Source organism: Anomaloglossus baeobatrachus, chromosome 11 (assembly GCF_048569485.1).
Source record: "Anomaloglossus baeobatrachus isolate aAnoBae1 chromosome 11, aAnoBae1.hap1, whole genome shotgun sequence".
Taxonomy (NCBI): Eukaryota; Metazoa; Chordata; class Amphibia; order Anura; family Aromobatidae; genus Anomaloglossus; species Anomaloglossus baeobatrachus.
Window position 1 is genome coordinate 119,228,063 of NC_134363.1, and position 25,976 is coordinate 119,254,038.

General features: G+C 48.5%; 1 protein-coding gene across 4 annotated transcripts in view; it reads left to right on the forward strand.

The window, feature by feature from the left end:
- GRIK4 (glutamate ionotropic receptor kainate type subunit 4) overlaps positions 1 to 25,976 on the forward strand; it is a 564,520-nt gene that overhangs the window by 403,384 nt on the left and 135,160 nt on the right. For 2 of the 4 annotated variants that reach the window (XM_075328390.1, XM_075328388.1), the window contains exons 8-11: positions 345 to 506; positions 2,846 to 3,008; positions 6,594 to 6,694; positions 14,038 to 14,145. In XM_075328390.1, coding sequence (XP_075184505.1) covers positions 345 to 506; positions 2,846 to 3,008; positions 6,594 to 6,694; positions 14,038 to 14,145 — 534 coding nt within the window. Of the gene's footprint in view, positions 1 to 344; positions 507 to 2,845; positions 3,009 to 6,589; positions 6,695 to 14,037; positions 14,146 to 25,976 lie in introns of those variants that run through there. The other 2 variants (XM_075328391.1, XM_075328389.1) reach the window with 2 other exon arrangements.

Below are 25,976 nucleotides of genomic sequence, written 5' to 3' on the forward strand. Positions count from 1 at the left end.
AGCTCATGAAAAATGGGAGTAAAAACAAAAGTGTTGCATTCATATTTTTGTTCACTGTATAATATACTTGGCTGCCATAATGCAATTTGTGCTGCCCGCAGCTTGGGCAGCATCAATCACTTGTTGGATTCCCTTTAAGGAAAGGCTCAAGGGAAACATGAACGGATCCTTACTGTGTAGAGTAATTACTGCTAACATTGCACTTTATGTATTGTTAGGCTAGATTGTATTATTTTATTGTACAGTATGAAATACGTGAAATACTAGAACAATTATAATCAATCAGATACTAGTAAATTATTGATGCTGATCAGCCTTCACATAGTTGACTTTTTTTCTATCAGGAATTTTCTCTTCAGCGATTTGACAGCCCGTTAGATGACCGAGTGAAAATTTTGAGTTTTTCTATGTTTAACCAGTCGCACAGCTACTATCAGGAATTTGCCCAAATACTTCAACAGTCTTGGGAAGAGAATTGTGATCACTCCCCCTTCACTGGCCCTGCCGTGAGTACTTGTTTGCGGTCTTTACTTTATGAATGTATGACTATGAGTGACACATCAGGTAGAAGAGATTCTTTTTTTATTGTAATTACAGCTAAAGTTGTGTTATTACTTACCTAAAAGGGATGGCTAAGATCAGAAAACTGTGCCACCTTTATAAGTAGGCTGCGTCTGCCATCACAGCTTAGAGTCTGTTTACATTTAATATATTTACTTTTTGTCACATGTCATTACTACCTGATGTTCGGTGTTAGGCTTTCAGGCCGAACACCGACTTTAAAAACAAAATTAGAGTTCGGGTGCTTTACGTATGCTAACCACTCGCGTGAGCATCACTGTGCTCGGGTACGCTCGGTGCTCAGCCCAGTGCGAGCCGCTTGCAGTGGGGTAACAACAGCATGATCGGATGTAAAAAAAAAAAATAAATCCCCGCTCACCCTCCCAAGGAAGTGTTCTGCTGATAGCTGGCTGTATGTGGGCGGAGACACGAACTGCCAATCATTGACTTCCATTGGGGTTCGTATCAAATCCGAACCCATGGAGGGTTGATTTGTCTGCACCCGCCGAATCGAACTTCCATGGGTTCGTAATCTCAAGTCACTACTCCAGACGATATCCCGACCTACTCCTAATTTAAAGGGATTTTCTATCTCTTTTCTATTTTAGCAATGGCCTGACTGTGTCATCAAAATAATAAAATGCACCAACTCACCTGCTGATCACAGCTGCTTATCTGCCTCAGTACTGGGTCCCATGCCAGCCTACTCTACTGTTCAGCGAAAGTTACTTTTCACACCTGTCTCTTGGCATTTGAGACTCGTGACAGATTCAGGGCTTGAAAGCCATTGTTATGTTCACCCCTGTAGTTAAATATAGTTTCCTTTCCTTTGGGGTGAAAAGGGTTAATGTCAGTATTCTGTGCAAGGAAGCATTCTCATTACCATCCCAGGTGTTTCTGGTTTGGACCACACCCAGTCTCTTGATACACCCTATATACCCGGTAGAGAGTGCCAGTTATTCACTCTTATTTAGATGCTGACCTGGAGTTGGAAGGAGCTGGTGGAACCCTCTCTTCAAGTTGCTGGTGTGGCTGCAGTCTTGGTGGTGACTGCAGCAGTCTGTTGGTGTGTTTCCCCCTGTTTGTCTTTCTTTCCCTTGTTGTTTTAGTGCAGCAGTGGGGCTAGCGTCCCTTACCTGTCCACTAACTAGCTAGGACTATTGCAGGATCACTCAGGACTTCAGGTTCCTGCTCGGCAACAGATGAGGAACCTGGCTAGGAGTGCAGGGTACAGTTGCAGTAAGTGTTGGAGGTGTCCATCTTCCCTCTCACTAGCGCTAGTGTTATTAAAGTGTCCCCGTTTACCCCTTCTGTTGTGTTGTGTGTCACATTGTGCATCATATTTCCCTGTCATTAGCGTGACATTACTGCAGCCAAACAGTGGCCACAAGTGTGATCAATGTATAACCACCATGGTTACTGACTGGATGCATTAGGCCTAAGACACACATCGTATTCCATTCGGACCAATATGTGCCAGCACCCATGAGCGATTATTTTCTCAGCCCTAATCGGACCGCGAAAACAGTCACAGCATGCTGCGGGTGCAATGCGATCCTTGTTTCTCTCTCACCCATTCAAGTCTATGGGGTGAGAGAAAAATTGCACTGCACTCGCATTACACCGGCAAGTGCAGAGCGAGAATGGCAATAGCCGTCAACAGAGAAGATAGAGAGATAAATCCCTCCCTCTCCTCCACAGTGCTGGCCCGCCTCTCCTCAGTGCCGGCCCGCCCCCCGCAGCTGTGGTCCGATCACATGATCGGACCTCAGTCGCAATGACACTCGCATGACACTCGGCTCCCGCTGTGCTGCCAGCATAAGCTGAGTGTCATGCGAGGATCACAGTAGATCCCCGTGTGGCCCCGGCCTTACCGTAACCTCTGCTGAAGAGTAGAGGAGACCGGCATGGGACCCAGGTACTAGGACAGAGAAGCAACTGAGATAATGCATACTCCAAATGTAGCAGAAAACAAATTGTGAACAGCCCTAATTAAGTGACTGGTTCATTGCTACAATACTATGTAAGTGCGGCACATTTAATGGAAATGAAAACAAACTCTTTTTTTCTTATATGAAACGACCAATTTAATACTATAATTATCCCATAATTATGCTTTATTTTCATCTTGCTTTAACCACTATACATTGCTGATAATTATAGCTACATAAGTGTAAAATTATGTAGATCAGCATAGGTAGATGTACAGAAAGGCTGTCAGGCACAAACAATGTTACAGGGATATCAGAATTAATATAATTATACCTTTCTCTTCTGGTTTTAGCTGTCTGCTGCATTACTTTTTGATGCTGTTTATGGTGTGGTGAACGCTGTGCAGGAATTAAACCGAAGTCAAGAAATTGGTGTTAAACCCCTTTCATGTGGCTCTGCACAAATATGGCAGCATGGTACCAGCCTTATGAACTACTTGAGAATGGTGAGGAAGGGTGAGGGATTCTCAATTTTTTAAATGGCTTTTAATGTATAGTAATATAAGAAAAAAATATATAATTCTATCTAAAGTGTCCAGTATTCATACCGGACTTAGGGGTACTTTGCACACTATGACATCGCAGGTGCGATGTCGGTGGGGTCATGTCGAAAGTGACGCACTTCCTGCGTCGCTCTCGACATCGTAGTGTGTAAATCCTAGATAATACGATTAACAAGCGAAAAATCGTCGTAATCGTATCATCGATGTAGCGTCAGCGAATTCCATAATTACGCTGACGCGACTGTCCGATGTCGTTCCTCGCTCCTGCGGCAGTACACATCGCTGTGTGTGAAGTCGCAGGAGCGAGGAACATCTCCTACCTGCGTCACCGCGGCTCCCGTCGGCTATGCGGAAGGAAGGAGGTGGGTGGAATGTTTACATCCTGCTCATCTCCGCCCCTCCGCTCCTATTGGCCGCATGCCGTGTGACGTCGCAGTGACGCCGCACGACCCGCCACCTTAATAAGAAGGCGGTTCGCCGGCCAGAGCAACGTCGCACGGCAGGTGAGTGCATGTGAAGCAGCCGTAGCGATAATATTCGCTACGGCAGCTATCACAATGATATCGCAGCTGCGACGGGGGTGGGGACTATCGCGCTCGGCATCGCAGCATCGGATTGCGATGTCGTAGTATGCAAAGTACCCCTCAGGCTCTGTTCATACCTCTTTGATCTTTACAATTTTCCATTGTATTCCACTGATGGAATGATACGATATATTCTTACATTTTGGCATATTGTACGCTGGACAAATAGGGCAAGTACTGATAAAATAAGCATATGCAATTAAAGCTTTCCCTTCAGAGACTTCAGCTACTATACAATCTATGCCCACTTTTAGAAACGTGCTGGGTCCAGGCAAAAAGTCTAAACATTTTGAGTGTAATCGAAACATTTTGCAAAAATGTTTGAGACTTTTTGATACCTTGAGTGTCAAGAGAGCCTAAGGCGGGCTTTGCACACTTCGACATCGCAGGTGCGATGTCGGTGGGGTCAAATTGAAAATGCCGTACTTCCGGCATCGCATGCGACATCGTAGTGTGTAAAGGCTCGATGATACGATTAACGAGCGCAAAAGCGTCGTAATCGTATCATCGGTGCAGCGTCGGCGTAATCCATGATTTTGCTGACGCGACGGTCCGATGTTGTTCCTCGCTCCTGCGGCAGCACACAACGCTGTGTGTGAAGTCGCAGGAACGAGGAACATCTCCTACCGACGTCACCTCGGCTTCCGTAGGATATGCGGAAGGAAGGAAGTGGGCGGGATGTTTACATCCCGCTCATCTCCGCCCCTCCACTCCTACTGGCCGCCTGCCGTGGGAAGTCGCAGTGATGCCGCACGACCCGCCCCCTTAATAAGGAGGCGGGTCGCCGGCCACAGCGACGTCGCAGGGCGGGTGAGTCCATGTGAAGCTGCCGTAGCGATAATGTTCGCTACGGCAGCTATCACAAGGATATCACAGCTGCGACGGGGGCGAGGACTATCGCGCTCGGCATCGCAGCATCGGCTTGCGATGTCGCAGCGTGCAAAGTACCCCTTAGGCTATGTGCCCATGGGACAACGTACCTGCGGATTTTGCCACTGAAAACCCTCCGATTTATCTGGATTTTCCAGATAATTCCGCAGGTTTACGCAAGTACAGACACTCCCCATGTTATCCTATGGGATTTGGGGAGTGCTGTATCAATGCTGTGGTATGTGTGGCTGCGGAAAATGCTGTGGCTGTCCCGCAGCCGCACGTAACTGCATGTCAATTATTCATGCAGAAATATCTGCGGATGTCCAGTCTTTCCACTATGGAGATAGAGGGCGGGACGTCCGCAGGTATTTTCGCACTTGTCCAGCAGGTTTACCGCAACAAAAAAAGCTTGAATTCCGCAGCAATGTATAGCTTCGGATTCCAGGGAGCAGCTGCGGGAAACCTGCAGACAAACCTGCGGCAAAATCCGCGGGTACATTGTCGCGTGGGCACATAGCCTTACAGCTAATTTATCAGCTTAAAGGGATTGTCCAGGGGATGGCAATTATTTTAAAAAGAGTTCAAAATTGTGGTAGTTCTGGTGTGACAAGATGGTATTGAGAAGTAGAGAGACTCGAAGAGTAATGGAAGGGAGATGGGTAATATTACTACTTTATTTGTTTTATAAAAGTAGTAATAGTGCCCTCCTCCCTTCCATTACTCTTCGAGTCTCTCTACTTCTCAATACCATCTTGTCACACCAGGAATGCCTACCAATCTGATCATTGGTCACAGTGATGTATCAGCACATGACATTGAAGTAGGGATATGCAGGGGTTGGGTGGATACAGGCTTAAAGAGCTTCTGCTACCAGGTTTTTCCCTTATGAGCTGCGGCCACCACCAGTGAGCCCTTATATACAGAATACTGTATATAAGAGCCCAGGCCGCTCTGTATAACGTAAAAAACACTTTTATAATACTCACCTCGGGGGCGGTCCGGTCCAATGAGTGTCTCTGCTCTCTGGTCCAGCGCCTCCTCCATCTTTTACAATGTCCACCCTCCTGCCCAACCTCGTGTGCTTGACACGTCCTGTCATTCACACAAGGCCTCCATTGCGCTCCTGCGCATGCTCAGTTTGATCTTCCCTGCTGAGGGCAGAACAAGTACTGTACTGTGCATGCACAGGTGGTTTTTGACCTTTTCTTGTGCCTGTGCATTACAGTACTTTGCTCTGCCCTCAACATGAAAGATAAAAGTGTGCATGCGCAGGAGTGCAATGGAGGCCTTTATGTGAATGATATAGGATGCGTCATGCACACAGGGCTGAGCAGGAGAACGGCGATGGAAGGAAGATAGGAGGCGCTGCACCGAGACCAGCCCATCGGACCAGACTGCCGCCTAGGTGAGTATAATAAAGGTGTTTTTTATGTTCTACAGAGCAGCCTGGGCTCTTATATACAGTATTCTGGAATGCTGTATACAAGGGCTCACTGGTGGTGGCCGCAGCTCAAAGGGAAAAACTTGGTGACAAGTTCCCTTTAAGAGCTGTAAAGCTGAGTATTACTTCTTTAATTGTCTGAGCCCTGTTTAAAATAATTGTATTCCCCTGACAATTCTTCCTTCACTTGTGGTTGATTCTAATTCACATTTAATTATTTTTTATATAAAGCGATTTTCATGCCCCAAGTATGGGTTTGTTAATGCATAGTGACACCATCGGTCCCTGAAATTCATGACAAGACTTCTGATGGATGGACTATGACTATTAGTAATCTCTGCCCTCTTTCTCACCAATATCTTTTATTCTTACTATTTCTATTCTTCTATAATTCTTATCAGATAGTCCTTATTTCCCCACAATCCCTTCCACAACTGTGCAGTTCTCAATCTTAGCCAGCTGGCCACCCTACTGAGTATTGGGGTAGGGTCTCTCATTGTACATTCCTACTTTCTCTTATAAGCATAGCAACCATGAAATCAACTAAATGAGGCAATAACAAAGTAGTACAACTGTGAGCATTTGGAAACAGGTGTATTGCCCTTGGCTTTCTGTTATTGTCTTTCTCTTGCACAGGTAGAGTTGGAAGGTCTTACTGGACATGTGGAATTCAATAGCAAGGGTCAAAGATCAAATTATGATCTCAAGATTCTACAATACACTAAGATAGGGTTCCAGGAGGTAAGCGATAAAGTTTTCTTATTTGTATCTAATCGTTAACTCCCTTTTCCGAAACAATGTGACTGCCATGCCATATATGAGAAGTTATATGGGTGAAGCCTGAAGGTTGCGTTACACGCTACGATTTATCTGACGATATGTCGTCGGGGTCACAGTTTCCTTGACGCACATCCGGCATCGTTAGCGACGTCGTTGCGTGTGACACCTACGTGCGACTCAAAACGATCCCAAATAGGTTGAAAATTGTTGATTGTTGACACGTCGTCCATTTTCAAAATATTGTTCGTCATTTGGATCGCAGCAGACATATTGGTACGTGTGACACCCTGCAAACGACGAACAACATCAAAACGACCGTCTTGGTCAGACAATATATCGCTGAACGATTTTGCTTCGCTTGTGCGATCATTACGTGTGACCGCTAATAAACGACCTATGTGCGATCTCAGCAAATCGTATCTAAGATCTGGGCGTGTCACATCGCTACTGAGATCGTCACATAAATCGTAGTGTGTAACGAGGCCTTTACACCATGAGTGCTCATGAGTATGGAGGAGTTGAAGAAACAGTCAACCAACAGTTATTTGACATGTATCGGCAGCTTAAGGTTCTGCACAGACAGGGGTTTTTTTAGAGTGAAAAATACTTTAACTGTTGATAGACTCTATCAATTTATTTAAATACAAATCTTTTTTACTGTTTATTTGTGTGGGGGGTTTTTTAGTGTTTTTTTCCCCACTTCAAATTTAGAAAAACATTTTCAGAAAAAAAAGCACGTCACTTCTTAATCAAGGGCCACAAAAAAAAAACACTCTTGGGAAAAAAAGACTCTTTCAAAACACTTCAAAAACTCTTCAGGAATTGCTCCAGGAAAAGAAAAACACCTTCAAAGATGGCACATTTCCTAAAGTGGTTTCCACTTGGAAAACTGATAGCTAAGAGATAAGCTCTGTCTAAACATAGATTCCAATTTGAATATTAGGCTATGTGAAAACGCTAAGGGGTACTTTGCACACTACGACATCGCAGGTGCGATGTCGGTGGGGTCATGTCGAAAGTGACGCACTTCCGGCGTCGCTCTCGACATCGTAGTGTGTAAAGCCTAGATGATACGATTAACGAGCGCAAAAGCGTCGTAATCGTATCATCGGTGTAGCGTCGCCAAAAACCATAATTACCTTGCTGACGGTCCGATGTTGTTCCTCGTTCCTGCGGCAGCACACATCGCTGTGTGTGAAGTCGCAGGAGTGAGGAACATCTCCTACCTGCGTCCCGGCCAGCAATGCAGAAGGAAGGAGGTGGGCGGGCTGTTTACATACTGCTCATCTCCGCCCCTCCGCCGCTATTGGCCGCCTGTCGTGTGACGTCGCAGTGACGCCGCACGACCCGCCCCCTTAATAAGGAGGCGGTTTGCCGGCCAGCAACGTCACACGACAGGTGAGTGCATTTGAAGCAACCGTAGTGATAACATTCGCTACGGCAGCCATCACAATGATATCGCAGCTGCGACGGGGGTGGGGACTATCACGCTCGACATCGCAGCATCAGCCATAAACACGGCTCACGGAGGGCAAAACGCACCTTTGACACGTCCATGAAAAACGAGCGTGGTTTTTCACGGACGTGTGAAAGAGGCCTTAAGGAAAGCCAGTACATCCCTGAAGCTGTACAAGAAGACAAGTCATAAATATCATACAGGTAAACTATGGGTAGTCCAAACCTAGATGATACCAGCGCCTTCAGTATTTGAGGGTAATAACATACGCAAGACTCTTCTCTCCATGAGAGTTGTATTATTACCAAGACCTGGGTAATAAGAAATTAGTACAGGGACCATGTAAAGGTTATATAGGGGAAACAAACACCTGACACACCTTTCCAGATTGTCAAAATTCTACTTCCATAAGTGCTGGGTTACACTGCAACTTTTTGTAGTGCTACTGATTGATGTGAACTATTAGTGGTATCTTCAGCAGGGCCGGCTCCAGGTTTTTGTGGGCCCCGGGTGAAAGAGTCTCAGTGGGCCCCATACACACGCAGACACACACATACAGATACATACACATACATAGATACATAGATATGTACATATACAGGTGTATGTATATATACATGTTTAAAGACAAATTCACAAAAAAATACATATAAACAGACAAATCTATACACAGTCATATACACTGACATACCTAGATACACATCATACACGCACACACAGACACATTAGAGATATTATTAATATGGGGAAGCTTCACTCACCTCCCCGCTTGTCTCCCGAACATCTCCTCCTAGGCATGTGGCTGTGCCGCGCTGATTGGTGGCCATCACTAACAGACATGGACACACACAGAGCACACTGACACTGCTATATATACATCACAAGAGAGGCTGAGGGCTACAGTACATAAATGAGAGAAGGGGCTGGGGCATGGATATTACTGGGGGGAATACATGTTACTGAGGTGCATAAATATTACTGGGGGTATAGATGTTACTGGAGTAGCATACAACTCTGGGAGGCATACACATCACTGGGGTGGGTGGCATAAAACTTTGTGGGGCCGCATATACGGCTCTGGGGTGGCAGCACATACGGCTCTTGGGTGGCAGCACATACGGCTCTAGGGTGGCAGCACATACGGCTCTGGGGTGGCAGCACATATGGCTCTGTGGTGCCGCACATACGGCTCTGGGGTGGCAGCACATATGGCTCTGGGGTGCCGCACATACGGCTCTGGGGTGGCAGCACATATGGCTCTGTGGTGCCGTACATACGGCTCTGGGGTGGCAGCACATATGGCTCTGTGGTGCCGCACATACGGCTCTGGGGTGGCAGCACATACAGTACAGCCCTGGGGGCGCACATACGGCACTCGGGTGGCAGCATATGCATCTCTGGGGTGGCAGCGCTTACGGCTCTGGGGTGGCAGCACATATGGCTGTGGAGGGGCAGCACATATGGCTCTGGGGGTCCCATACAGCTTAAGGGGGGGCACCTACTGCTCTGAGAGGGCCTATACAGCTTAGGAGTGGGGGACCATACAGATCAGAGGGTGTAGAACATACAGCTCGGGAGCGGGGACCCCATACAGATCGGGGAGGTGGATCATACAGCTCAGGAGGGTGGGTACATACAGTTCGGGGGGTGTAACATACAGCTGAGGAGGGGGAGCATGCAGATTGGGTTGTGGAACATACAGCTCAGGAGGGGGACCCCATACATTTCGGGTGTGTGTGGAACATATAGCTGAGGAGGGGGGCATACAGATTGGGGGGGGTGGAACATACAGCTCAGGAGGGGGAGAGCATCAGATCGGGGGGGTGGAACATACAGCTCAGGAGTGGGGGCCTATACAGAAGATATCAAGAGTGGGGCACAAACAGCTCAGGAGGGGGCGCACATACAGATCGGGGGATGAAACATACAGCATCGGAGGACATTCGTTGTACTCAGTGTGCTGCCAGGGGGACACTGGCTGGAGCTGCGCTGCAGCTCCTTTTCATCGGTGGTACTGGAGCACACCACACAGTAGCTCCACCCACAGATGAACTTCAATGAAAGAAGAGCACAGAGCATTCAGCAGTGAATGCTGTGTTCCAGGGTGGCTTAAAGGGCCGGCAACTGCACTATCCAGGATACAGGATAGTGCGGCTGCCAGCCCAAGCACTGCGGTCCTCGAATCTCAGCCCAGGGCCTGCAGGACTGAAGACGATGATTGGGCCCCCCAGGCTGTCAATTGCCCTGGCATTTGCCCAGGTGTGCCGGGTGCTGATGCCACCTCTGATCTTCAGCCCAATCAATTGTAAACAACTCAATGTATTACTTTGGGCTGCAGCTACAGTGCCTTTTAAAAGTATTCATACCTTGTCAACTTTTCCGATTTTTCTCACGTTATACCCACAAACTTAAATACACCGATTAGAACCAACAGGAGCACAATGGTGTGTACACAGGACTATCACCAAATGAAGTCTCAACACTCCAAGTAATTACTGATAAGGCTATTGAGTAAACATAGAACCAAAAAAGAATATAGCCAAAACCACAAATATAATAAAATCATTTAATTTTTATTGTCACAATATCATAAAAACATCAAAAAAGGTAAAAATGATGATAAAGAGGGGGGCTGACACACGATTAGGAAATATCAGAAAATACACATAGTGTGATGTATAAAAATCACAAGATGGCACTATGACTCAGGATATGGAGCAGGTGCAGGCAAGGCAGAAAATCACCAAGAATGATAAATATGGCACCTATAATAAATACTATAAATATGAGGTGCAAATAATGCCAAAGTGGTCTATATTATAGTGCATAAAAAGACAAGGCGATGTAAATGCGCCAGCATCTCACCATACCCACGAGTAAGCGTAATATTACATGTGGGCTCTATCTAAGGTAAAATACCAAAATCAGGAGCAAAATAGGAGCCCAAAGACATGAAGAGTAATACCTGTAGCCATCAGTGTGAACAATTGTGCCAGCCAGCCGACCCAACACGTGTTTCGGAGATCCTTCGTCAGGGGGCGTGTGTAAATGCATTTTATTGTGATTTTCTGTGATATCCCAACACTAAATAGCAAGTATTTGTTAAGTGTAATGGAAATGAAACATTGTTTTCTAAATATTTCTTTGAAAAATGTATTTTAAAATTGTGCTGTGCCTTAGGGCGGCGTCACACGAGACGATATATCGGGCGATCGCATGAGCGATCGCACCCGCCCCCGTCGTTTGTGTGTCATGGGCAATTTGTTGCCTGTGGCGCACAAAGTTGTTTACCCCCGTCACACGCACTTACCTCCCGAACAACCTCGCTGTGGGCGGCGAGCATCCTCTTCCTGAAGGGGGAGGGACGTTCGGCGTCACAGCGACGTCACACAGCGGCCGCCCAATAGAAGCGGAGGGGCAGAGATGAGCAGGACATAACATTCCGCCCACCTCCTTCCTTCCGCATTGCCGACGGGACGCAGGTAAGCTGTGTTCGTCGTTCCCGGGGTGTCACATGGAGCGATGTGTGCTGCCTCGGGAACGACGAACAACCGGCGCACAGAAGGAGGAACAACTTTATGAAAATGAACGACGTGTCAACGAGCAACGATAAGGTGAGTATTTTTGCTCGTTCACAGTCGTTCGTAGCTGTCACACGCTACGATATCTCTAACGATGCCGGATGTGCGTCACGGAATCTGTGACCCCGACGACATATCGCCCGATATATTGTAGCGTGTGACGCTGGCATAAGTCATTTGCTAGGACCACCTTTCACTGCAATTACTGCTGAAAATGTTTAGTTTTTTTGGGGTATGTCTCTACCATCTTTGCACATCTAGAGTTTGAAATTTTAACCCATTCTTCTTTGCAAAATAGGTGTGGACTTTGGCTGTGCCATTTGCACACATGAATGTGCTTTGATCTAATCCATCCATTGTTGCTCTGGCAGGATGTTTAAGGTTGTTGTCCTTCTGGAAAGTGAACCTATAGCCCAATCTAATTTTTTTCAGCCTCTAACAGTTTTTCCTCTAGGTTTGCCCTGTATTTAGCTCCATCCATCTTCCTATCAACTCTGACCGTATTCCCCTGATGCCACCACCACTATGGTTGACAGTGGGGATGGTAGCGTTTTGCATTTAGCCCAAAAAGATCTACTTAGGTCTCATTCCTTCTTTCACTTACTAGCTGTGTCTCCTAAATAGCTTTTTGCAAACTACAAATAGAACTTCTTATGTCTTGCTTTCAAAAATATCTTTCTTTCCACTCTTCCATAAAGGCCAGATTTGTGGACTATAAGACTAAGTTGTCCTGTGGACAGATTCTCCCACCTAAGCTGTGAATCTGCAGCTCGTCCACAGTGACTATGGGCTGGGCTTCTTGGCTGCTTCTGTAATTAGTGCTCTCCTTGCTTCGGATGTCAGGTTAGGTGGACGGCCATGTCTTGGTAGGTTTGCAGTTGTGGCATACGCCTTCAATTTTTGAATGATAGATTGAACAGTGCTCCACGAGATGTTCAGAGCTTGGGCAATTTTTTTTTTAACTTAATCCTGCTTTACTCTTTTCCACAACTTTAACCCTGGTTGTCTGGTGTGTTCCTTGGTTTCATGATGTTGTTTGATCTCTAAAATTCTCAAACAACCCTCTGAGGCCTTCATGGAACAGCTTTAGTTATACTGAGAATAAAATACACACTCAATGCACTAGTTACATGACTTTTCTGGCTAGAGATGGGAAAATAGCAACTATTTGTGTTTGACTAATGCTTACCGGATACCGAGTACTATTCTAGTATTCGTCCCCGCAAGAAAAATGCATGGGTTCCCCATTGACTTCCATTAGGTTTGTTATTTCGGATGAATACTGGAATAGTACTTTGGGATTTGATACGAATAATCAGAACACTATAGTGATTATTTGCCCATCACTTATTCTGGAGGCAATTGGTCACTCAGGAATTTGTTTAGAGGTATCAGATTACAGGGGACTGAATACAAATGCAGGTCATAATTTTAAGATTTTTATTTTTAAAACATTTTAGAAAACCATGTATCATTTCCTTTAGACTTCACAAATACTTGCTACTAACTGTTGGTATATCAAATAAAATCCCAATAAAACACAATTAAGTCTATGGCTTTAACGTGAAAAAAATATGGAAATATTCACTTGGTATGAATACCTTTTCAAGGGACTGTAAATAGTTAAAATTAATCAGTAGAACTACAAAAAGTCAGTGTATCCCAGGCCTAAATAATGATGACCCATTTTGATATTTGCAATGGGATCTACGCTCTTCTGTGTCTTCCATGGCTATGAGAGGTGGAAAATATATTTTCTGGCTCATAAAAAAGCTGCAAAAGAGTTAAAGCGAGAACCTCTTCGACATCTGAAGGGATACAGCAGTGGAGTCCCGCAGAATCGCAATCTTTCTCCTAGCAGGACACATTTGATTTATGAAACAGAAAATGCATGTGTACACCGCTGTTTCAAAGGCGACATTAATGGAAAAATGGCTTCTCTTTTACCAAAGTTAATATTTAGAGCAGATATTTTGTGACATTTTGAAATTTATCACAATAATTAACTTCCATGCAAGTAGATCAGTTCTTCTGGCTTTGAGCAGAGAGCCGCTTGTTGTGAAGTCAATGTATCCATCTCATCATCACAGTGGTGGGTACAGGACTCAGCTGCGGATTACACCCCGGTGTCCTCCCACAGGACCTGCTACCCAAACACAGTGACATATATGAACATGAGAAGTAATTGTGGTCACCATTTACCATCCATAGTTCTTTGTTTGGAATCCTTAAAATTTACTTACATGTATATTCTGTTTTCTGAATAGATTGGACAGTGGCACGTCACGAATGGCATCACCATGGACAAAAAATATTTCTTCCAAAATGTGTCTGACAGTCTGGCTAACAAAACGCTAATAATTACTACAATTCTAGTAAGTTTCCATTGTTTATTTTATGTAATTATAACATATGGACAAAGCTTTTATATTTAATGATAGTATTATTTCCAATTTGCATTCATTTTTTCACTAGTCAAACCAATAGTACAATGAAATACTTTAACCACTTGCTACAAAATGACAAAAAGGTATGTCAGAGGCTGCTGTCAGATGTTGCTCCATGATGTACATTTTCATTATGGTGACCTTACTGTCAGTGGTGTAACTAGTAGAGATTAGCTGACCCGTGGAAGTTCGGGTTTACCGAGTTCAACTGGACTTTAGTTAAAAGTTCGGTTTGAGACCCAAATTTGACCCCAGACTCCGAATGCCATATAAATCAATGGGGACCCAAACTTTGGTGCTGTAAAATGGCCGTAGTAAGAGCTACAGGGGCTGCAAAAGGAAGCAAAATGAGGATAAGAGCAGGACAGTTACCCTTCAAATGAGTGTGGATAGGGAATAAATAAAAAAAGACGTAAGGTCCCCCATATTTTTCATAACCAGCGCTGGAAAAGCAGACAGCTGTGGGCTGGTATTATCAGGCATGGTTATTTGGCCCTTCCAAACCTAAAAATAGTAGCCCTCAGTCATCCCAGAAGTGGCGCATTGCCCTGCTCTTCCCAATTGCCTTGGTGTGGTGGAAATTGGGGTAATAGTTTTGGGGTTGATGTCAGATGTAAATTGACAGCTGGAATCAAGCACAGGGGTTAGTAATGGAGAGATACCTATCAGACAACACCCATTACTAACCAGTAATGGAAGTGTCTGATAGACGTCTATCCATTACTAACCCATGGGCTTGATGTCAGCTGTCAATTTCGCAGCTGACATGAAGCCCAAAGGTTTTACACCGATTGCCTCTGTTGCCTCTGCACCAGGGCAATTGGGAAGAGCAAATCAAAGCACCTGAATTTGAACATCTAATGGATGTGCAACTTCTGGGGCAACTGAGGGCTTTTAGGCTGGGACGGGCCAAATAACCATGGGCCTTCCCAGCCCGTTAATACCAGCCCTCAGGTTTCTGCCTTACTTTGGATGGTTATCAAAAATAGAGGGATCCACGCTGTAATTTTAAATGATTGAAATAAATCATTTTAGAAACTGTTGTGGGGTCCCCTCTATTTTTGATAACCAGCCAAGGTAAAGCAGACAACTGAGGACTGCAGCCCGCAGCTGTCTTCTTTACCTGCACTGGTTCTGAAAAGTAGGAGTGACCCCAAGTCATTTTTTTTTTTATTTTGTTCACTGTAGTGTATATGGATCTCTTCACCATGCCGAAAAACATATTAATTGACTGAGCTGCAGCCTTGCAACAAAGTTTATTAGCATATGAACAACACCCGAACTCGGACACAGACTTCTATGAAAAGTCTGTGTTCGAGTTCAAGCCTCGGACACCAGGTGTCCGATACAAACTCCGAACTGTACATTTTTGTTTTTCATCTCTAGCAACTAGAGTCCCAGGGCCCTGGGGCAAAATTTAGATCTGGGCCATCCCTCCTTTCCCCCCTGCATGTTGGTTGGACGTATGGGCCCTTCTAGCTTTCTAAATCCGATAAAAACATATGTGTTGACCTCCCTCCGAACATGAAGTATGAACATGTTCCCCATTCTGTATTAATGTCCCCTATTCATTGCCCTTTCCATGTATATCTGTCCCCCATCCTGGGCCTTTTCCAGGTATATACAGTATATTCCTAAACCTGGTATATATGTCCCCCATTTTGGTATATATGTCCTAAAACTTTGGCTATTTTCAGGTATATATGTTCCTCAGCTTGGTATATATGTCCCCCATCCAGGTATATATGTCTCCAATCATGGTATATAAGTTCCCCATACTGGTAGATATGTCCTCCATCCTGGTATATATGTCCCCCACCTAGGCCCCTTCTAGGTATATATCTTCCTCAATCTGGTATATATGTCCTCATCTTAGTAAACATGTTGTTAGGGCCAGGTGGACGGGCAGACCCAGGAGGTGGATCCACTGGGCCGAACACCTCACCGAGGGCAAGGGGTCCGGTAGCCGGAGCACTACAGGTAGCAGGACAGTCCGTTCAAAAGAGTGGAGTGGAGAAGTCCCTGGGACCACGGAGTCACTGATGGTAGTCCGGGTGACGGAGCTCAGGTTCGGAGGCCGAGATGTTGTCAGGCAGATTCCGGAACCGATGGAGCGAGAGGACGGGTCACCACAGGGATCAGAGATGGTACGGACTGACGGGATGGCAGACAGTGAGCGTTCGGGGTTCGGGAATCGTCAGGACTGGATGGCGAGGCAGGAGCGGCTCTAGAAGAGAGATAGGTAAGTATACCAGCAGACGCAAGGAGACCTGACTCCTAGCTTAGGAAAACACAAAGAACATGCCCCGCCCACTTGGACATTAAACCCCTTTATACCCTGTAGCTGTGTGTTCAATATCCTGTCAGTGGACGCTGGCCCTTTAAGAGAGGGTCAATGACCGCGCGCGTGCCCTAATGCGCATGCGCGAGGCCCGGGTGCCAGAAGCCAGGGCAGGGAGCGGTGAATAGGAAGCAGGGGAGCCGGCCTGGAGCAGAGCTGCTGACGGGCGCCGGGAGCGGGGACCGGGCCGCCTGGGGACCGCAGGTGATGGGGGCTGGAGGCTGTGGAGCGGGGGACGCCTAACAGAGGAGCCGAGGGGCGAAGCAGGGAAGCCGGGGAGCGTGGCAGGTGAGCCGGGGAGCGAGGCAGGGGACCCGGGGAGCGTGACAGTACCCCCCCACGCCCCCCTCCCCGCAACCGGGACAGGAAGGCACGTATCAGAGGAGTACCCACATTCTCCCGGGGTTCCCAGGACCTATCCTCAGGACCATACCCTGCCCAGTCCACCAAGAAGAACTGCCGGCCCCGTACAGTTTTCATGGCCACGATATCCCTTACCGCATAGATGTCATCATCAGCAATAGGAGGAGGAGCCGAACTGGCAGCAGCGGAGAAGGGACCAAGGACAACAGGCTTGAGCAGGGAGACGTGGAAGGAGTTGGGTATCCTCATCGTGGCCGGGAGCTGCAGCTTGTAGGAGACCTCATTTATTTTGCTGAGGACTTTAAACGGCCCGATGTAGCGAGGACCCAGCTTGTATGATGGTAGCTTCAATCGGACGTACTTGGAAGCAAGCCAGACCAGATCTCCTGGAGAGAAACACGGAGGATCCAGACGCCTCTTGTCTGCGTGTCTCTTCATCCGCAGTGTAGCACGTCCAAGGGACGCCTTGACAGAGTTCCAAATTGTTGCAAAGTCACGGGCTACAGTATCAGCAGCAGGGACATCCGAGGAAGAGGATACAGGTAACGGGACGAAAGGCTGAAGTCCGTAAACGACATGGAAGGGAGAGCTGGAGGAGGACTCACTGACGTGGTGGTTATGGGAGAATTCAGCCCAAGGAAGAAGCGTGGACCAGTCGTCGTGATGGGCGTTGACGTAGTGACGTAAGAAGGAGGTCAAGATCTGATTGACTCGTTCCACTTGGCCATTCGACTGAGGATGGTAGGCTGAAGAAAAGTCCAGAGTCACTCCCAGATGTTTGCAGAGAGCCCTCCAGAAGCGGGAGGTGAACTGAGTTCCTCTGTCGGACACAATGTGTGATGGAAAGCCATGCAACCGGAAGATGTGCTGTATGTAAGCGTCAGTGAGTTCCTGGGCTGAGGGCAGTCCAGCCATAGGGACGAAATGGGCCATTTTGGAGAACCGATCCACCACGACCCATATGACTGTGTGTCCGGAGGACAGGGGCAAGTCCGTAATAAAGTCCATTGCAATGTGTTGCCACAGAACAGAGGGTATAGGCAGAGGCAGAAGACGGCCATATGGCAGATGTTTGGGCGTCTTGTTCCTGGCACAAGAGGAGCAGGCTGAGACAAAAGAAGCGACGTCCGTGCGAAGGGATGGCCACCAGTAGTGACGTACAATTGTACTCCATGTTCTCTTCTGACCAGCATGGCCGGCTGTTTTCGAGGCATGGCCCCAGTGCAACACTTTTTGCCTGTCAGTCTCAGAGACATAGGTCTTCCCGGGCGGTATCTGGGCCAGGGTGACAGAGGCCACCGGAATGATTTTACTAGGGCAGATAATGGGCTGGGATGTCTCCTCCTCCTGCTCCATGGGCATGAATGACCTGGACAAGGCATCTGCGCGTACATTCTTGTCCGCGGGTCGGAAATGGAGCTGGAAATCGAACCTGGCAAAGAACAAGGACCACCTGGCTTGCCGTGGGTTCAGTCGCTGAGCGGACCGCAGGTATTCCAGGTTCTTGTGGTCCGTGTAAATGATCACGGGGTACACTGCTCCCTCCAGAAGGTAGCGCCATTCCTCCAGAGCCAGTTTGACTGCCAATAGCTCTCGGTCACCGATGGTGTAGTTGCGTTCGGGCGCTGAGAAGCTCTTGGAGAAGAAACCGCAAGTCACCATCTTCCCGGAGGAGGACTTCTGCATGAGCACTGCTCCGGCTCCCGAGGAGGAGGCATCCACCTCCAAGGTGAACTGTCGGTTTAACTCCGGACGGTGGAGCACAGGGGAGGAAGCAAATGCCCGCTTCAGGGAGCCAAACGCGGCGTCGGCCGCAGGTGACCAGTCCTTTGGATTAGCCCCCTTCTTGGTCAAGGCGGAGAGAGGTGCAGTCAGAGCAGAGAAGTGAGGGATGAACTGACGGTAATAGTTTGCGAATCCCAGAAAGCGTTGGATTGCCTTCAGTCCAGAAGGAGGGGGCCAGTTGAGAATGGAAGAGACCTTCTCCGGATCCATCTGCAGGCCGGTATCGGAGATTACGTAACCCAGGAAGGGAAGAGAAGACTGCTCGAAGACACACTTCTCGTACTTGGCGTACAGACGATTCTCTCTCAGTCTTTGTAGTACCAGCTGTACGTTCTCTCTGTGGGTCTGGAGGTCCGGAGAAAAGACCAGGATATCATCAAGATACACCACCACACAGACGTAGAGAAGGTCCCGGAACACGTCGTTCACCAATTCCTGAAAGACCGCTGGTGCGTTACACAGGCCGAAGGGCATCACACAGTATTCATAGTGCCCATCGCGAGTATTGAACGCGGTCTTCCATTCGTCCCCAGAGCGGATGCGGACCAGGTTGTAGGCACCCCGAAGATCCAACTTAGTGAACACACGAGCTCCTCTAAGCCGATCAAACAATTCGGGGATGAGCGGCAGAGGGTATTTATTTTTCACGGTGATTTGGTTCAATCCCCGGTAGTCAATGCATGGGCGTAGGTCGCCCTCTTTCTTCTTAACGAAGAAGAAGCCTGCTCCAGCAGGAGAGGAGGATCTCCGAATGAATCCCCTTGCCAGGTTCTCTGTGATGTAGGTAGACATGGCCCTTGTTTTGGCAGGAGACAGCGGATATATCCGTCCTCGAGGTGGTGTAGTTCCCGGGAGCAGGTCGATGGCACAGTCGTAAGGACGATGTGGCGGCAGTACCTCTGACTCCTTTTTATCAAAGACGTCCGCGACGGACCAATAGGCCGAGGGCAGTCCTGGTAGGGACTCCGGAACCGGAGGTCGTCGGATGGGCTGTATGGTCTTCAGGCAGTTCTCGTGGCAAGAGGAGCCCCATCGGGTAATTTCACCAGTACGCCAGCTGACTGACGGTTCGTGTGTCCGTAACCAGGGGAGTCCCAGCAGGATTTGATGAGACATGTGTGGGAGGACGTAGAGAGCGATGTTCTCGGTGTGCAGGGCACCGATACGTAGTTCCACCGGCTTGGTGATCCACGAGATGGTGTCAGAGAGGGGTCTCCCATCTACTGAGGCAATCACGAGGGGTTTGTCGAGTGGAGTAACAGGCACCTGGTACTTGTCCACCGTGGCCTGCTGGATGAAATTGCCTGCTGCCCCAGAATCGAGGTATGCCTCGGCCGTGAACCGCGTCTCTGCCGTTGTCACTTGAACAGTCCACGTAACCGGGTCTGAGAGAGTCCCAGCACCTAGGGCGGCCTCTCCTACCAACCCTAGGCTTTGGAGTTTCCCGGCCTCTCTGGACAGGAGCGTAGAAGGTGTGTACCCTCTCCGCAGTAGAAGCAGAGACCCTTGGCGAGCCGTTCTTCTCGGCGTTGTTCGGACTGCCGCAAACGGTCGATCTGCATGGGCTCGTGGACGGAGACACCAGATGACGTTGACTGAAGTACGGTGGGCTTCTGCGGAGGAGAGGAATGCCGTATCGGACGTCTCTCACGGGACACCTCTTTGGATCGTTCCTGAAAGCGAAGATCCACTCGAGTCGCTAGGGCAATCAGGGCATCCAGGGTGGACGGCACGTCACGACCAGCCAGCTCATCTTTAATTCGACCCGAGAGTCCTTCCCAGAAGGCGGCGGTTAGAGCCTCATTGTTCCACCCGAGTTCCGAAGCCAAGGTGCGAAAACGGATGGCATATTGGCCCACCGTCAGAGTCCCCTGACGTAGCCGGAGGAGAGATGAGGCAGACGCGGAGGCGCGTCCGGGCTCGCCAAAGGTGCCACGAAATGCCTGCAGGAATTCCTGGATGTTGGTGGTCACCGGATCCTCCTTCTCCCACAAGGGGTTCATCCAGGCCAGTGCCTCTCCCTCCAGATGGGACATCATGAACACGACCTTGGCTTGGTCGGAGGCAAACAAGTGCAGCAGCAGCTTGAAATGGAGAGAGCATTGATTGATGAATCCCCTGCAGGTCTTGGGATCTCCGGCGTACCGGGGTGGTAAGGCCAAACGAAGACTGGAGGCATCCGAGGAGGCTGCCACGGGAGCAGTGGCCGTGGATTGCACAGTGGAAACCCGAGATGCCGAGGATGTGGCCGCTGCTTGTAGCGCGTTCAGGCGGGTATCCACAGAAGTCATGAAGTTCAGCATGCGGGTCTGGGTCTCACGCTGGCGTGTGAGTTCCTGCTGCAAGGCCGCTAGTGCTTCGGCGGGATCCATGGCCTGTTCTTACTGTTAGGGCCAGGTGGACGGGCAGACCCAGGAGGTGGATCCACTGGGCCGAACACCTCACCGAGGGCAAGGGGTCCGGTAGCCGGAGCACTACAGGTAGCAGGACAGTCCGTTCAAAAGAGTGGAGTGGAGAAGTCCCTGGGACCACGGAGTCACTGATGGTAGTCCGGGTGACGGAGCTCAGGTTCGGAGGCCGAGATGTTGTCAGGCAGATTCCGGAACCGATGGAGCGAGAGGACGGGTCACCACAGGGATCAGAGATGGTACGGACTGACGGGATGGCAGACAGTCAGCGTTCGGGGTTCGGGAATCGTCAGGACCGGATGGCGAGGCAGGAGCGGCTCTAGAAGAGAGATAGGTAAGTATACCAGCAGACGCAAGGAGACCTGACTCCTAGCTTAGGAAAACACGAAGAACAGGCCCCGCCCACTTGGACATTAAACCCCTTTATACCCTGTACCTGTGTGTTCAATATCCTGTCAGTGGACGCTGGCCCTTTAAGAGAGGGTCAATGACCGCGCGCGCGCCCTAATGCGCATGCGCGAGGCCCGGGTGCCAGAAGCCAGGGCAGGGAGCGGTGAATAGGAAGCAGGGGAGCCGGCCTGGAGCAGAGCTGCCGACGGGCGCCGGGAGCGGGGACCGGGCCGCCTGGGGACCGCAGGTGATGGGGGCTGGAGGCTGTGGAGCGGGGGACGCCTAACAGAGGAGCCGGGGGGACGAAGCAGGGAAGCCGGGGAGCGTGGCAGGTGAGCCGGGGAGCGAGGCAGGGGACCCGGGGAGCGTGACACATGTCATCCTAGTATATGTGTTCCCCATCCTGGAGATAAGTCTCCCATGCTCTTATATATGTCTCAAATCCTGGTATATGTGTCCCCAATCCTGGTATATATGTCCCCATCCTGGCATATATGTCCCACATCTTGGTATATATGTTCCCTATCCTGAGCTCCTTCCAGATATATATATGTCCCCCATCCTGGGCCACTTCCGGGTATATATGTCCTCCATCCTTGTATATCATGTTTCTCCAAAAATAAGACCTACCCCAAAAATAAGCCCTAGCAAGATTTTTTGGCCTCTTAGGAGAATGCTTGTAATATAAGCCCTACTCCAAAAATAAGCCCTAGTTGTGCACCATACTGTAATAGTACCCTGAAATACGGCATGGCATCAGTGATTGGAATGTGTGTTAATGAAAAATGAATATTCATCCCCTTCCATGCCCATAATGCCACCTACCCCTCTGTGCAGGTGTCGGTGATTGCAATATGGCAAATGGTTCTCATCAAACATGAGCACAGGATTAACTATGACCCTATGGTGTACCCCTAGTAAGGCAAGGTATCAGCGATTCACAAAACAATAGTTCTTTATATCAGAACTAGACGACATAGGAGGAACAGCTAGAAGCAAGTGTGATCATACACCTCCCAGTGACACCTGAACGTTGCAGACCGCTTTACATAAATTATCATACTGATAGTGGTGACAACTATGCTGGGCACCACTCATGCTTTTTTAAACCTCTCTGATTTTGGGGTATGAGGACGATATGGAGTCTGATGCTGAATTTCCCCTGCACAATATGGATTGGCATTACCTTTGGATCCACCATGTTCTAAAATAACAAAAAAAGAACAAACACTGTTACATAGAAGAAGACATGATACTTGTAATAATCATGCACATAGCAGTATATAATATGATACAGTATAAAGAAACACATTAACTGGAGACAGGCTCTTCCCTGCAAAAAGAGCACAAAATATAAAACAGATCACACAATCTGTCAGCTAGCAGGGGGTCTCTCCACACTTCATGCTGGTGTGTAATATACCAAAATATTGTTAGGAATAATTGAAAATATAAAGTTAAAAGTTCCTATGTAGGAAAAAAACTGTATAGAAAGGGTCCATTTTTATTCTTTTAAAAAACAAATCAAATAGAAAGTAAACAGAAAAATGTAAATATTTAATGTCATAAAATACATATTACATAAAATAACCCTGATATATTGGTATATCCATCAGTGAATCAACCCATAATGTAACTTTATACACTTTTCTGTAATAAACAGCGTTAAAGAGGAAGTCCAGGATATTGGTGGGATAATTCATCAATATCAGGGCCTCACCACTTATCACAACCACTGATCCGCTGTTAACAGGTCTCACAGGTTCTGCAGCCGCTGGAAGTCCACAGTGTTTGGAGCCGGAACACCACAGCTCTGTACAGTAGTGACCATTCTTGGGTTGTACAGCTCAGCTCTCCTGGTGATCTGAGCTATGATATTCACGTCTCATACACTGTGGATTTATTGTACAGAGGAGGACATATTCATTGGTGCAGCCTTTGTAGTCGCACTAATGCGGGCGTCACACCGGACGATCTATCGTGCGATCACACGAGCGATCGTACCCGCCCCCGTCGTTTGTGCGTCACGGGCCAATTGTTGCCAGTCACACGCACTTACCTCCCGAACGACGTCGCTGTGGGCGGCGAACATCCTATTCCTGAAGTGGGAGGGACGTTCGGCATCACAGCGACGTCACACAGCCGCCGGCCAATAGACGCGGAGGGGCGGAGATGAGTGGGACGTAAACATCCCGCCCACCTCCTTCCTTCCGCATTGCCGGCGCAGGTAAGCTGTGTTTATCTTTCCCGGGGTGTCACACGGAGTGATGTGTACTGCCTCGGGAACGATGAACAACCGGCGCACAGAAGAAGAAACGACTTTTTGAAAATGAGCGACGTGTCAACAAGCAACGATAAGGTGAGTATTTTTACTCGTTCACCGTCGCTCATAGCTGTCACACGCTACGATATATCAAACGATGCCGGATGTGCGTCACTTACGACGTGACCCCGCCGACATATCGCCCGATATATCGTACCGTGTGATGCCCGCACAAGGCCCAATAGGTTTTAGGGAGCCTATTACTACCTCCAAAGCAGATCGAATTGTGCATTTTGATGAGCTAATAGGCTGCAAACAGCCCGTAAATTGTTCTTAAACAGGGCCCTCTTCTGTCTGTGCCCGCCAGTGTTACTGTTGCTGGGGGTGCTAAGTATTAGACAACTACTAATCTGATATTGGTGTCCTATTGCAAAGATAAGTCATCCATATCTTATTACTGGCAACCCCTTTAATAAAAAAGGATGTCCCGTAAACAATATATATTATGTATCCATAGGATATGTGCCGCCCCTGCAGCGGTCGAACCGCTCGGAGCCGGGGTCTGGTGTGGCTCGAGGGTCTCCGGACCCGGGGGCTTGCGGCCACTTCAAATGAAAAGGGGGTATTTACAGGGGTTAAGAGTTTGTGACGCCACCCGTGGTTCGCGTAAAGGGGAGTACCGCCGCTGTCGATGGGAGTACCCGGGGGAAATGGAGTGGGGCAGCCAGATTACGTTCCCTCCATGGGTAGGGGAGGCCCCGGGACTCTAGATGCAGTAGGTGTAGGGGAGCGTGGTGCAGGTTGGAAACAGGGGAGGACAGCGTACTCACTCAGGTATTGCTAGTAGTGGTGCGACCGCAAAGCAGACTCTGACACAAAGGTAAACAAAGTCTCTGGGTGCCGCTGCCTTTCTGGGGGAGGGGGCTTGTCCGGGAATCTGCTCCCTTTGATGCTGCCAGTGGTCTTGACCTGCCTCCTTGCACTAATGTTTAGGTGTTTTCATGTGACCCCTCAGCTTGAAGCTTTAACACTAGAAGTCCCAGAGAGGGGTCATTTAACATTTCTACCTTTGGAACCCAGAGACGGGTCGAATGACCTGAAGGATTTTAGCTAACATCCTATAATCACCGTCTTTTGTTCTGTAATTAAGGCCATTACTGTCGCACCACAGGAGGTTGTTGTTTTTCATTGAGTTTAGCCATTTAGTTTCTAGTTAGTTAGGTCAGTTTGGACTAAGGGTCATTTGAGCCTCTTTCGGGACTTCAGGGGGGAGGTCGAAATTTCTGGGACTTGTAGTGTTAAGGTTCCCACTCCCCACTATTTGGTAGGGAAGCTGTGCTCTCAATGGCTGACATTTTGGATTTCAGTGGGCTGCATGGGTTGGAAAGCCCTATCCCCCTCGTTGTGTTGGTGCCTTCGATCTCTGAGCTCTTGAGGACAGTTCATAGAGATACTATCCTCCACAAGTTAATTATCAGGTTGCGTGAAGCTACTCCCTGCCGCGCTCGGTACTGGTTCGTTTAATAGGTACTCTGCTGCCAACAATTCTCCAAACTAAGTCTGGCTCCTTTTTCCAATACCCTGCGACCGGGCCTCCGACTCCTCCGGTCCCAGACCACCGTCTGCGACCTAGCCAACATCTCCCAGGGAGCTCCAACTCCCCTAGCTCCTCACTCTGAGGGCCACCACTCAACTCACTGTGTCCCTCCCACCAGTCTGTCTAACCCCTAGGTGGGTGGCCCTATTCCAGCTAGACCTCCCACTGGTGTGCCTGACAGGTTGTGGTGTCAGGTGACTAGAGTTTGAATGCTGGTGGAAGCAACATCAAAGTTCAGGATCCCACAACCATGGAGGGTGGGTTCTGCACCAGAATGAAAAGAGGGTGCAGTTCCCTGTGACACCCTAACTAGTGCAGAGGCGTCACAGATAAGTAATACATTTCACTGGAGGTCCATAAGTGATATCACTGGTTTCTGCACACCAGGTATTCTGACATCGCTCTGCTGCCAACTGTTAGTGACACGCCCGCACCAGGGGCGTGGGGTTGCTCATTACCGGGCCGCGGTTCAGTTTCTGAAATGCTGCAGTGGCGACAAGGCCCAGTTCCGTGACCCAGGCGGTGTCAGGTAAAGTATAAATGATGGGGATGGTAGTTCGTGACGCCACCTGTGGTATGAGGCAAGTTAGGTGCCGCCGCTGCGGGATGGGA